Source organism: Camellia sinensis, chromosome 1 (genome assembly GCF_055761805.1).
Source record: "Camellia sinensis isolate YWXY chromosome 1, ASM5576180v1, whole genome shotgun sequence".
Lineage (NCBI taxonomy): Eukaryota > Viridiplantae > Streptophyta > Magnoliopsida > Ericales > Theaceae > Camellia > Camellia sinensis.
The window spans coordinates 28,085,966-28,099,291 of NC_138961.1; the positions used below are offsets into that span (position 1 = coordinate 28,085,966).

A 13,326-nucleotide genomic window follows, 5' to 3' on the forward strand; every position below is an offset into this window, starting at 1 on the left:
ATTTTGTGACTTGATCACAATATTTTTTATTATGTCAATTTGTGACGAGATTATGTATTTTGTAATTTATAGTACTAAATTTTGTACTAAAATTATATATTTTGTGACAAAAATACATATAACATGTATTCCTAAAGAGACGCACACCATAAAAGAACTGTAAAATTTAATTTATTTATATAATAAATTTATCAAACTAAGCCTCCGTTTGGTTTTCATCATAGGCTAAAAAATCACAAAAGAATAAAAAAAAAAAAGGTAAATTACATTGACACCCCCTGAGGTTTATATTTATTACAGTTCACCCCCTTACATTTGAAAAATTATACTGACCCCCTTGTTAATTTAATTTTATGTATGATGATCATTACGGTGAGGGAGGAACTGTTATGAAACTTTAAATCTCAGGGGACAATCTGTAATGAAACTTTAAACCTCAGGCAGGGAAATGTAATTTCCAAAAGGTGAGGGAGATAACTGTAATAAACATAAACCTCAGGAGTGTCAATGTAATTTACCCAAAAAAAAAATAAAAAAAGCCAAAAATCACAAAATGACCAAAAAAAAATTTCCATTCCAAAGCTAAAAAGCTAAAAAAACAAAACAAGAAAACCAAACAAATAAAAAATTCTTATACTAAAAAAGTGAAAAAAATTAAAAAATTAACCAAAAAAAAAAAACATTACCAAACGGTCCGTAAATGAATTCTATTAAATATAGTTGCCGCTCGCACAACCACATACGTCTCTTGCAAAACAAATCCGAGTTGTCATATGTGACAATTATCCAATCCAACAATGATTTATATCATTAAAAAAAATATTATTAATAATATTAATGTATTAAAAATATAAAAAATAAAAATAAAAAAAAAAAGCACAAACAATAGGTAGAACCTATTATCACATCATTACTATTCCTAATACTCTCATTTTAATGCTTCTAACCATTTTTCTTATCCAATCCGAGGTATGTGAACAATTATGCAAATGATTAGTCAAACCCACGCACCATAAAAAAATAAAACTACCGACTCCACAAATGATTAGCTATTTTGGTAAATTATTTTAATTTTTGATTATTTTAATAAATAAAAAATTTTATATTTAAAAAGATGGTTGAATTTTTTTATAATTGAATATGATGTTCGTAAGAAAAAAAATAAAATGATTATAAATTTAATGTAATATTTTGTTTTATTAATTATTTTAATTTATTTTACCTTTTCGTGAATTTTAAAAAAAAAAAAAAATCAAAATCCACTTACCAAGTAGAGCCTATAATTGTAAAGACAGTCCCTTGTTCACCCTCATTCCTAATATCCTATGTAGTTTTCCATGACCTCTTCCTCCAAATTCACCTCTTTCCAATCCCACCACCACCACCATCACCATCACCACCATGGCTAGCAATGACAACAACAACTCCTTCACCCACCACTTAACCATCCTCCTAATCGCCGCCTCAACAGTCGCTATCGTCATCATCCTCTACCACTGCATCAACGCTTGTTGCCACAACCGGAGAAACCCCCAACGCCACCACCGAACACCGGTTCTCCGACAAGGAGAGATACCGGGCTGCATCGACACGTCGGTGACGGGATTCATACCGGTCTACAAGTATGAAAAGGGAACGAAATTGGTCAGAGAAGATGGGGCTTGTACGATTTGCTTGAACGAGTACGAGGAGGGTGAAGAGCTACGTACGTTGCCCGAGTGCATGCACTGTTTCCACGTGGCTTGTATTGATATGTGGCTCTATTCCTGTTCCACTTGTCCGGTTTGCCGCACTGATACAGCGCCGTCTCCGTTTGAGTTAAAGGTTTGTTTGGAGCCTCGTTTGGATGGATCGACCTCTCAGCATGATCTTGGCTTGGCACCGAGTTCTGGGGTGCATTCAGGGGTGTTATGATGGTGAAAAAGGTTTAACCATTTGTAGAGGCTCTTTGCGCTTTTTGCTTGATCTGAAAATATCTTTTAGACTATGCAGGTAGATTGTTTATTAAAAAAATTAGATTGGTTTAATAATTATAAGCATAATTATATATATTGTTGATGTATATATATATTCTTTTTGGGTGTAAAAAATGGACATAAAAAATAATTTTAAAAAGGGTAAATTACATTGATAGATAATTTAAAAAAGGGTAAATTACATTGATACCCTTGAAGTTTATATTTATTATAGTTTTTCTCTTCACTTTTTGAAAATTACATCCCCTCCCTAATGTTTAAAGTTTCATTACGGATTGCTCCCCAAGATTTAAAGTTTCATAACAGTTCCCTCTCACCGTAATGATCATCATATATAAAAGGATAAATTACACTGACACCTCTTGAGATTTATGTTTATTACAATTTTTTTCTCACATTTGGGAAATTACACTGACCCACCTGTTAATTTAATTTTATGTATGATAACCATTACGGTGAGGGGAAAACTGTTATGAAACTTTAAATCTTATGGGGTAATCTGTAATGAAACTTTAAACCTCAGGGAGGGGGATGTAATTTTCAAAAGGTAAGGGGGAACTGTAATAAACATAAACCTCAGGGGGTGTCAATGTAATTTATCCTACATAAAATTTAATTAACAAGGGGGTCAGTGTAATTTTTTAAATGTGAAGGGAAAAACTGTAATAAATATAAACATCAGGGAGTGTCAGTGTAATTTACCCTTTTAAAAATAGACTCATTTTTTTAACCAAAAAATCTAATAAAATCATGAAGTAATTATCAAAATAATCAAACTTTTTTCATAAATAATTTCTGTTTATAGTCGAATAAAATGAGTAGTTCAAATTATTGAAATAAGACTCCTGACAAAACCCACAAGGTCCAACATCTCAAAAAACAAAAGCCTACCCCCACCACAAAAAATTAAGGTTTTAGTGACTAAAATTTAAGAACAAAATTATTTTTGGGGATCAAATATTTTTGTTGCAAAAAGTGCTATTATATTTTTAGCAACAAAAATTGAACATCGGTGATTAATTATTATCCTTTGGGACTAAACTTTTTATTTCAAAAAATAAACTATTTTGAGACTAAATTATTTTGTCCTTAAAAGTTTATTTATCAGTGATATTTTTAAAATTTTATCGCTAAAAATCTTATTTTTGACTTTTTGAGACGATCTTTTAGCGACTATCCTCACGACAATAGAAATTAGTCTCTAAATATCTTTTACAATAAACTTTTCACTTTTAAAAATTAAAAAATTTAATCTCTAAAACTGTTATTCAAAAATAATTTTTTTGACTTTGACTTTGACTTCAGGACTAATATGCTAATAGTTGTATATTAGTGAAGTTGGAGCGGGGTGTTTGCGGGAAGGGGCTAGTATAGTGTGGTGAAGATGGGAGGTGAGGTTTAAAATTTTAGTTAAAAAAATATTTTTTATTATACCAAAAATAAAAATATTTACTGCTTAAACAAGTGGAGCATCAACCTGGACACCAACCTGGACCTAGCATCATTGCTATGATGACATGAGTGAAACTATTGTTATAAATGATGATGATTCAACCATTGCTCTCGATTGGATGGATCGACCTCTCAACAAGAACTTGGCCTGGCACCGAGTTTTGGGGTGCATTCAGGGGTGTTATGACGGTGACAAAGGTTTAACCATTTGTATAGGCTCTATTCGCTTTTTGTTTGATCTGAAAATATCTTTTAGGGATATATATATATATATATATATATTTTTTTCCACTTATATATATGTATATATTATGATGGGGTGTTATTAGGGCTTGTGGGACTCTGAGATAATAATTTAGAACAATAGCTGGTAGATTGTTCATTAAAAAAAATCAAATTGGTTTGATAATCATAATCATAATCATATATTTTGTTGATATATATATATATATATATTCTTTTTGGGTATAAAAAATGGACATATAAGATAATTTTAAAAATTGACATCATTTTTTTAACAAAAAAATCTAATAAAATCATGAAGTGATTATCAAAATAATCAAACTTTTTTCATAAATAATTTATACTCTTAGTCGAATAAAATGAATAGTTCAAATTATTGAAATAAGATTCATGGCAAAACTCACAAGGTCCAACATCTCAAAAGACAAAAACCTACCCTCACTACAAAAAATTAAGGTTTTAGAAACTAAAATTTAGGGATAAAATTATTTTTAAGGACCAAATATTTTTGTTGCGAAGAGTATTGTTATTATATTTTTAGTAACGAAAATTAAACATTAATGATTAATTATTATCCTTTTATGACCAAATTTTTTGTCTCAAAAAATAAACCATTTTGAAACCAAATTATTTTGTCCCTAAAAGTCTATTTAGTAGTGACAATTTCAAAATTTTGTCGCTAAAAACTTTATTTTTCACTTTTTGGGATGACCTTTTAGCGACTATCCTCACGACGATAGAAATTTGCCACTAAATATGTTTTACAATAAATTTTTCATTTTAAAGACTAAAAAATTTGATCATTAAAACTCTTATTCAAAAATAATTTTATTTGGTTGTGACTTCAGGACTAATATGCTAATAGTTGTATATTAGTGAAGGTAGAGCGGGGTGTTTGAGGGAAGGGGCTAGTCTAGTGTGGTGAAGATGGGAGGTGAGGTTTAAAATTTCAATTCCGTTACAGGGCCTGAAATACCCAATAGCTCGAATGGCTCGAAATGGTTTCCTTCCGAAATTTTGATGCACATAGAGCTCACGTGTTTTGCACAAAGTAATGAAATGAAACAAAAAACAGAAACAAGAGAGGGAGATGGAGGTTGCGACGACGGCAACGACGGCTAGAGAGACAACGACGACGACGGTGAGAGAGGCGACCACGAAGATGACCGACCTGGTGTTCACTGACGGGCGTCGCTAACCACCGTCCACCGCTGTTCCGAATCTCCATTTTGTATCTGTGCATGCAAGTAAGTAATTGGTTTATTTGAGATGCATTTGTCTCTTGCTCAAAAACAAAATGAACAGATGAACTGTAGTTGACATTACATCCATTTTGAATGCATTCTTTCTCCATTTTGAATGCATTCTTTTTCTTACTAGTTATTAGTCAACATTTTTTTTTTTTTTCTGAGATGCATTTGTAAGAGGCATATTTATTTGATTTGATCTGTGTATGTTTAAAAAAAAAAAATTGGTTGTTCTGGAAGCAGGCCCTCTGTTAAACATTTCCATGGTAGTGATGCATGCCAATTATTTGATGAAAGTCCGCATAGAGAAGTTGCCCTGATTTTTTATTTGTTGGTTGATGAAAGTCCTGATGCTAATCTGTGTAATTAAAATCCTGAAAGTCCTGATTTTTTATGTGTTGGTTGAGAAATTATGTTTGAAACTAATTTTGTCATTTAGGGTAATTTACCTAATCTCAGTGTTTTTAATTTACGTCATCAACTCATTACTGAAATCATCTCAGTGTAAGATTTAATGTGTTGAATTAATCTCAGTGTGTTGAATTAATCAACTCATTACTCATTACTGAGATCAATGTGTTGAATTAATCTCAGTGTTGTTGAATTCATTTCAGTTGGAAAAATTGAAATGCACATACATGCACCATTTAATGTTGTTGAATTTATTTTCTATTTGGTTTGAAGCTACACAAACTACATGCTTCAATAGACATTGATTCAACCAATCCTTCATTGAATGGGAGTGAGGAAGTTGAAGAGGCGGAGAACAATCCGTCATTAAATGAGATTGGTGAAGTTGAAGAACCTAAAAAGGGCATGTGTTTTAGCTCAAAGCAAGAAGTATATTCGTTTTATGCAAAATATGCGAAGTACCTCGGATTTGCTGTAGCTTATAGAACACAGAATATTGAACAAGATGGAGAAGTAAAATACTTTGGAATTGAATGTACTCAGGCACGCAAGAGAACAAAAGGATCAGAAGTACATCCTCTCGAACCATCTTTGTCATCATTCATCGAATGTAAAGCAAAGGTTAGAACAACTCTACAAAAGGATGGAAGATTTAAGTTGACCACAGTTGTGCTTAAACATACGCATGACTTGATTCCTAGTGACTCACGACATTTTGTAATGAATAAGAGAATTCTTACCCCTGTGATGAGAAGACTAGAAATAAACGATGAAGTAGGGATAAGGGTGGCTAGGAATTTTCATTCTATAGTTGTTGAAGTAAGGGGGTATGAGGCATTAACATTTGATGAACAAGATGCAATGAATCATATTCAGAGTATGAGAAGATTGAGGCTTGGGGTAGGAGATGCTAAATCAGTTGCACTTTATTTTCATATGATGCAACAACAAAATTCAAACTTCTATTATGCAATTGACCTCGATGAAGATGGTCACATACGGAACTTGTTTTGGGTGGATGCAAGGAGTAGGGCAACTTATAAAGCATTTGGGGATGTGGTTTCATTTGACACAACTTATCTGACAAACAAATATGATATGCCATTTGCTTCGTTTGTAGGAGTTAATCACCATGGGCAGTCAATTTTGCTTGGTTGTGGGATATTATCTAATGAGAACACTGAAACATTTGTGTGGCTATTCAGAGAATGGTTAAGTTGCATGTTTGACGTTCCTTCAAAAGCTATAATAACATACCAGTGCAGAGCTATGCAAAATGCCATTGAAGTTGTCTTTTCACAAGTTCGACATCGTTGGTGCTTATGGCATATCATGAAGAAAATTCCTGAGAAATTAAGAGGATATGCCCAATATGAATCCATCAAGCTTGCTTTGCAAAATGCAGTTTATGATTGTTTTACAAAACATGAATTTGATGAAAAATGGCAAGCAATGATTGCAAAGTTCAAGCTAGATGATAATGAGTGGTTGGGGGTATTATACAGTGAGCGACATAGGTGGATTCCTGCATATGTGAAGGATGTTTTTTGGGCTGCCATGTTGACTACACAATGAAATGAGAGCATGAACGCATTTTTTGATGGATATGTGAACTCCAAGACAACTTTAAAGCAATTTGTTGAACAGTATGATAATGCCTTGAGAAGTAAGGTTAAGAAAGAGATGAAAGTAGACTTTAAATCTCGAAACAAATTGTATGATTGCTTAACGGTATATGAGTTTGAGAAGAAATTTCGTGCAGCCTACACGAATGCAAAATTTAAAGAAGTGCAAGTAGAATTGAAACGACTATTGTATTGTCGTGCGAATCTTGTCAAAGAGGAGGGAGCAATTTGTACTTATCATGTGAATGAGGCTATTCTTGTGGGTGAGAAAATGAAGACTATGGAATTTGTTGTGTACTTTAATCCAGCTGAATGTGAATTGCATTGTATGTGTCGGTGGTTTGAGTTTAGGGGCATTATGTGTGCCCATGCAATTACTGTGCTACTTGAGAGGTGTATATATCAGGTGCCAGATGAATACATTGTATCAAGATGGAGAAAAGATATCGAAAGAGAGTACATATGCATTCCAACCACATACACTAAAGCCGGGCTGTTCTTAATGCAAAGTTGCATGACAAATACCACAAGATGTTGGATGAAATCATAGAAATTGCTGCCAACGAAGATGGTAAACACGAAGTGCTTGATCTTGGGTTGATAGAAATCAAGGATAGAGTGAGAAAAGATCAATCGGGTAGTGCGAGTCATGCATTACCTTCTACTAGTAATGTACCACCTCCTAATAGTTCGTTGAGAAGTCCGTCTGCTCGTAGTACTACAAAAGCAAGCATGTCTCGCAAGATGCTTAGTCCAATGGTTGCTCACCGAAGAGGACGTCCGTGTACCAAACGGAAGGTTAGCAAAGTGGATGCAATAGTGAATCGGTTGAAGAAAAGAGTAAGTTTTTTTGTTGTGTGTGACATGGAAATTTGAGAGTGTTTTTAAGATAAATTATCCACCTATGTGTCTGTGTCTTACTATAAGGACAACACGGTTCCTCAATGTAAGCATCGGAAGTTAAATTTTTCTGGTACAGATGATATGCAATACAATACTTATCATGACCTGGTATGTATTTGAATTTTTATGTTGTTGGTTGTTTTTTATTTAAATGTCTTTTTATGTATAATGAAATTATGTTACTATGATCATAAGGCAACGCAAACTGCATCTTACTATTTTCCTTGCATGGATGGCATGTAACAGAGTATGTATGTACCGGTATGTGGTCAATGTTTAAACTAAAATATTTGTTCTTATTTTAATTGATATATATGTTGAATGGACAATATTTGTAAAGTGTACTTGTTTATTGAATAGGCACAGTTTAGTTAAACGCAAACGGTGGACAATATTGGAGGCACATCTCATACTCAATTAGGAATGGTGAACAACATCGGCAGTCAAAGTTTGACAATCGCTTTAAATGTTCACTTCAATGTAAATGCGGATCCAAATGTCCCATTTTTTTTTAGTTTCGCATTGTACTTTAATGGTAATATTTTATCACTGCTTTTAATTTCATTTGTAGTGAGATTGAAGATTCAAAGTTTTCATACACAAACATTTGTTATGGTCTTTGTAGAGTTTTAATTGGGAGCTATATTCATTGACTTGGCCAAGTTCTATATAGGGGGCCAATTCTAGATATGAGATGTTTTGATTGGTGAAGGTTGGGATCTAATGGATATGTTAAAGTATTTAAATAAAGATGTCATTTTTTTCAGGAAGAGGAGCTGCTGTATTTGCTCCGTGATGAAGAAGATGCAGAAGAGAAGATAATACAGACAGATGTCAGTGATGAAGATTTGGAAAGGATCTTAGACCGCAGTGATCTAGTTGCTGGTGCAATAGCTGAAGATGGGAAGCCAGACTTTGCTGTCAGTTCATCATGCATTTGTTCAAATGTTCAGATTGATCTTGTTGTAAATCATCTATTTGGAGATGATGGCAAATTGTATGTTAAATGGGCTAGATTTTGAATGTTAATTATGTCTATGAATGTGATTGAATGGGCCAAATTTTGGTTTAGATTATGCTCAATTTGTATGTCTATGAATTTACGTGAATGCTCCAGATTTTGGTTCAGATTATGCTAAATTTGTATGTCTATGAATCTGCATGAATGCTCCAGGTTATGGTTCAGATTATGTCTATGAATGTGACTGAATGGGCCAGATTTTCAATGCTCAAATGTATGTCTTTGAATGCTCTAGGTTATGGTTCTTGAAATCTGTTAAAGATTTATCAATCTGTTAAACATTTTCAATCTGTTAAACAGTTCAGCAGGTTATGGTAATATTTTCCAAGTTAATGGTAATATTTTATGTTAAATGATAGCAAATTGTATGTTGAATGGGCCAGATTTTGAATGCTCAATCTGTATGTCTATGAATCTGCCTGAATGCTTCAGGTTATGTCCATGAATTTGCCTGAATGGGCTAGAATTTGAACAGATCCATTCAAACAGATCCATTCTGTGAATCTGCTCCAGGTTATGTTTAAACAGATCTGTTCATAATAAAATAGATCCATTCAAACACTACATTCAACATGTCAATCTGTTAAAATAGATCCATAATAAAATGCTCCAGGTTATGGTTGTTCAATCTGTTAAAGATTTATCAAACAGATCCATTCAAACACTACATTCAAATTACATAATAAAATTACATAATAGAATACACAAAATATGTCCATTACATCCATTCAAACACTACATTCAACATGTCCATTACATTCATTTACATGATAAAGTAAAAAAATACACAAAATACAATGACATAAGCCATTGCCTTGAAACTTTTCTCCATCATTTCGAGCCTTTTATCATGCTCACCAAGCCTTCTCCTTAGATCATTAATTTCTTTAGTTCTTATATCTGTGGAGGTAACATCGTTGTCATCATCATCTGCAAAGTTGAAGTAATTGCAGTTTTCGTTTACACTCTACAATGCACAAGAATCGGTTAATCAAATCAAACAAATGAAATTTGTAAAAAGTGAAACATTAATTTATATAATAGATACTTACATATTTGTCTAGGCAAAGAAAAAACACACGTCCTTCATTTCTATTCTCATTGGTTCGTACAATATGCATGGAAGCTGTTCTTCCACAATAACAGAATCTTGGCTTTAATCTTATTTTCCTATTATTAGTAGAAGATGAAGCCATTTTTTTATCTGCATAAAAAATACCAATAGATTCAACTATCTCATATTGATGGATAAGCGTCCTACTGATGCATAATTATGCATTCATAGTGATCTAATCCATAAACAGAGATCAATCTTGATAACAAAGCCACTTTAAATTCTCAGGAATGTTGAATACTTATGAATGTTGAATGCATAAATTCAATGTTGATAACAAAGTGAATGCATAAATTCAATGTTGACACTTAGAATGATCTTTCAAAGGTATCCATCTCAAACAAATGATAAGTCTCTTTGAATCTGTTACTTACTTATGAATCTGTTTGGGGTTTTGTTAAGTTTTATGAATCTGTTACTTACTTATGAATTTGATGCTTTATTATCTAAATGATGTGTACCACAAAAAGTCAAGAACCCATTGGTTTTTACTAGGAACCCATTGGTTTTTACTAGGAAAGTGATTGTCTACAATCTGCTGTAGCTAAGCTCTTTACATCTGCCAAGAGAAGAGGAATGTTAGTGAATATGGTGCTTCTAGTTGCTGCTTGCAAAACTTGCCACCTGAAGGACAGATTCAGATAGACAAGTCTCTTCTGCTTGGCATCTCCAAATATTTGTGACAGAGTTCAAGTATTTCTTCGTTTTAATAAATATTTATTGGTTCTCTAGGTTACTACTACTGCCTTTGAGGTCCAGAAGCTTCTGGTTTCTGGTAGAATAAGAGAGGCTTTACAATGTGCACAAGAAGGTCAATTGTGGGGGCCAACCCTTGCTCTTGCAGCTCAACTTGGTGATTAGGTTGTTTGTTTGTTTTTTTTTTTTTTCCGCTACCATTTAGTGTCCTCCAGACATATTTAGAGATGGATACTTAGAATGATATCCTATGTATCCTCTGTAACCATTCTCATGAATCTGTTACTTAGAATGATGTATGTACCAGATGATAAAGTTGGATAAAGAGATGGATTGAATGATCTATCAAACAGATGATAGACTTGGATAACTATTCAAGCACAACCAAATTAAAGCCAAAACCAATTAAAGCAAATCTGAAAGCAGAGGCTAACAGATTCATTAGAATGGACACAGAGGATAACCAATCAAATATATTTTGAATATAAGTCATCACATATGTGTATTTCAAGCAATGCTAATCTCAAATGTATACAGAAAATAACCAATCAATATATTTCGAACATAGGTCATCACAGATGTGTATTTCAAGCAAAATCAATCAAGTGTATACAGAGGATAACAGATTCAAATGCAAAACTCAAACCCTAACACATCAGAAATTAAAGCCAAATCCCAAACCTTAACACAAATTTCAAGCTAACTCCAAACCCAAACACTCCCAATCGACTAATTTGTACAAAAAATTGAAGCCAAACATAAACCCTAACATGGCTCGATTTCGGGTTTACCTCAGTCGTCCTTCGTACTACTTCAATAGTCAGGTGAGAGAGGCGAGACTGAAGAGGTAGCAAGAGGCGAGACTGAAGAGATAGAGAAGATGTGTAGTCGACATGAGAGGGATGAGTCCGGAGAGGCGAGAGGGATGAGGCGAGAGAGGTGAGAGGCGTGGGTCAAGAAAAGGAGGAAGAAAAAAAAAATGAAATCTAAAACGACGTCATTTTGAATTTCAAGCCAATTCGAGCCAACGGGATTTCGAGCCCTCAAACATTTTTGTTAAAATTTTAGTTAAAAAAATATTTTTTATTATACAAAAAATAAAAATATTTACTGCTTAAACAAGTGGAGCATCAACCTGGACACCAACCTGGACCTAGCATCATTGCTATGATGACATGAGTGAAACTATTGTTATAAATGATGATGATTCAACCATTGCTCTCGTTTGGATGGATCGACCTCTCAACAAGAACTTGGCCTGGCACCGAGTTTTGGGGTGCATTCAGGGGTGTTATGATGGTGACAAAGGTTTAACCATTTGTGTAGGCTCTATTTGCTTTTTGTTTGATCTGAAAATATCTTTTAGGGATATATATATATATATATATATATATATTTTTCACTTATATATATGTATATATTATGATGGAGGTGTTATTAGTGCTTGTGGGACTCTGAGATAATAATTTAGAACAATTGCTGGTAGATTGTTCATTAAAAAAAATCAAATTGGTTTGATAATCATAATCATAATCATATATTTTGTTGATATATATATATATTCTTTTTGGGTATAAAAAATGGACATATAAGATAATTTTTAAAATAGACATCATTTTTTTAACAAAAAAATCTAATAAAATCATGAGGTGATTATCAAAATAATCAAACTTTTTTTATAAATAATTTATACTCTTAGTCAAATAAAATGAATAGTTCAAATTATTGAAATAAGATTCATGGCAAGACTCACTAGGTCCAACATCTCAAAAAACAAAAACCTACCCTCACTACAAAAAAATTAAGGTTTTAGAGACTAAAATTTAGAGATAAAATTATTTTTAAGGACCAAATATTTTTGTTGCAAAGAGTATTGTTATTATATTTTTAACAACGAAAATTAAACATTAATGATGAATTATTATCCTTTTAGGACTAAATTTTTTGTCTCAAAAAATAAATCATTTTGAGACCAAATTATTTTGTCCCTAAAAGTCTATTTAGTAGTGACAATTTCAAAATTTTATTGTTAAAAACTTTATTTTTGACTTTTTGAGATGACTTTTAATGATTATCCTCACGACGATAGAAATTGACTACTAAATATTTTTTACAATAAATTTTTTCTTTTAAAGACTAAAAAATTTAATCATTAAAACTCTTATTCAAAAATAATTTTATTGGGTTGTGACTTCAGGACTAATATGCTAATAGTAGTATATTAGTGAAGGTGGAGCGGGGTGTTTGAGGGAAATGGCTTGTCTAGTGTGGTGAAGATGGGAGGTGAAGTTTAAAATTTTAGTTAAAAAAATATTTTTTAGTAAAAATTATTTTTTATTATACAAAAAATAAAAATATTTACTGCTTAAACATGTGGAGCATTAACCTGGAGCTAGCATCATTGCTATGATGACATGAGTGCAATTATTGTTATAAATGATGTGATTCGACCATTCCTCTGGTTCACGTACAGGGCGTATAATGCAAACAGATGTCAACAAGGTAGACTTTAGGTTAAGTTTAGTATCTTCAAAAAAAAAAAAAAAAAAAAAAAAAAAAAAAAAAAAAAAAAAAAAAGAAGAAGAAGAAGAAGAGAGTTAAACAGTTAAAAAATCACTATTCTATATAAGTTACATTA

General features: G+C 32.4%; 1 protein-coding gene and 1 long non-coding RNA gene across 2 annotated transcripts; one reads left to right on the top strand and one right to left on the bottom strand.

The window, feature by feature from the left end:
- Positions 1–1,401: 1,401 nt before the first annotated feature.
- LOC145824584 (protein FAR1-RELATED SEQUENCE 8-like) lies at positions 1,402–6,904 on the top strand. Its single transcript, XM_082924680.1, has 2 exons — positions 1,402–1,824; positions 5,603–6,904. The coding sequence occupies exons 1-2, from the start codon at positions 1,402–1,404 to the stop codon at positions 6,902–6,904; spliced, it is 1,725 nt and encodes a 574-aa protein (XP_082780806.1).
- Positions 6,905–9,553: 2,649 nt separating this feature from the next.
- On the bottom strand, positions 9,554–11,752 carry LOC145789613 (uncharacterized). The gene is made up of 3 exons (XR_014327719.1): positions 11,480–11,752; positions 9,931–10,082; positions 9,554–9,845 (listed from the first exon to the last, which is right to left on the bottom strand). It is a non-coding gene; the product is annotated as an uncharacterized LOC145789613 (long non-coding RNA).
- Between the last annotated feature and the right edge of the window lie 1,574 nt (positions 11,753–13,326).

Excerpts from the sequence above, each read along its gene's own strand:
- LOC145824584 (XM_082924680.1), top strand. The coding sequence starts at position 1,402 with ATGGCTAGCAATGACAACAACAACTCCTTCACCCACCACTTAACCATC. Across the intron at positions 1,825-5,602 it reads CGTCTCCGTTTGAGTTAAAG|CTACACAAACTACATGCTTC; the intron begins GTTTGTTTGGAG and ends TTTGGTTTGAAG.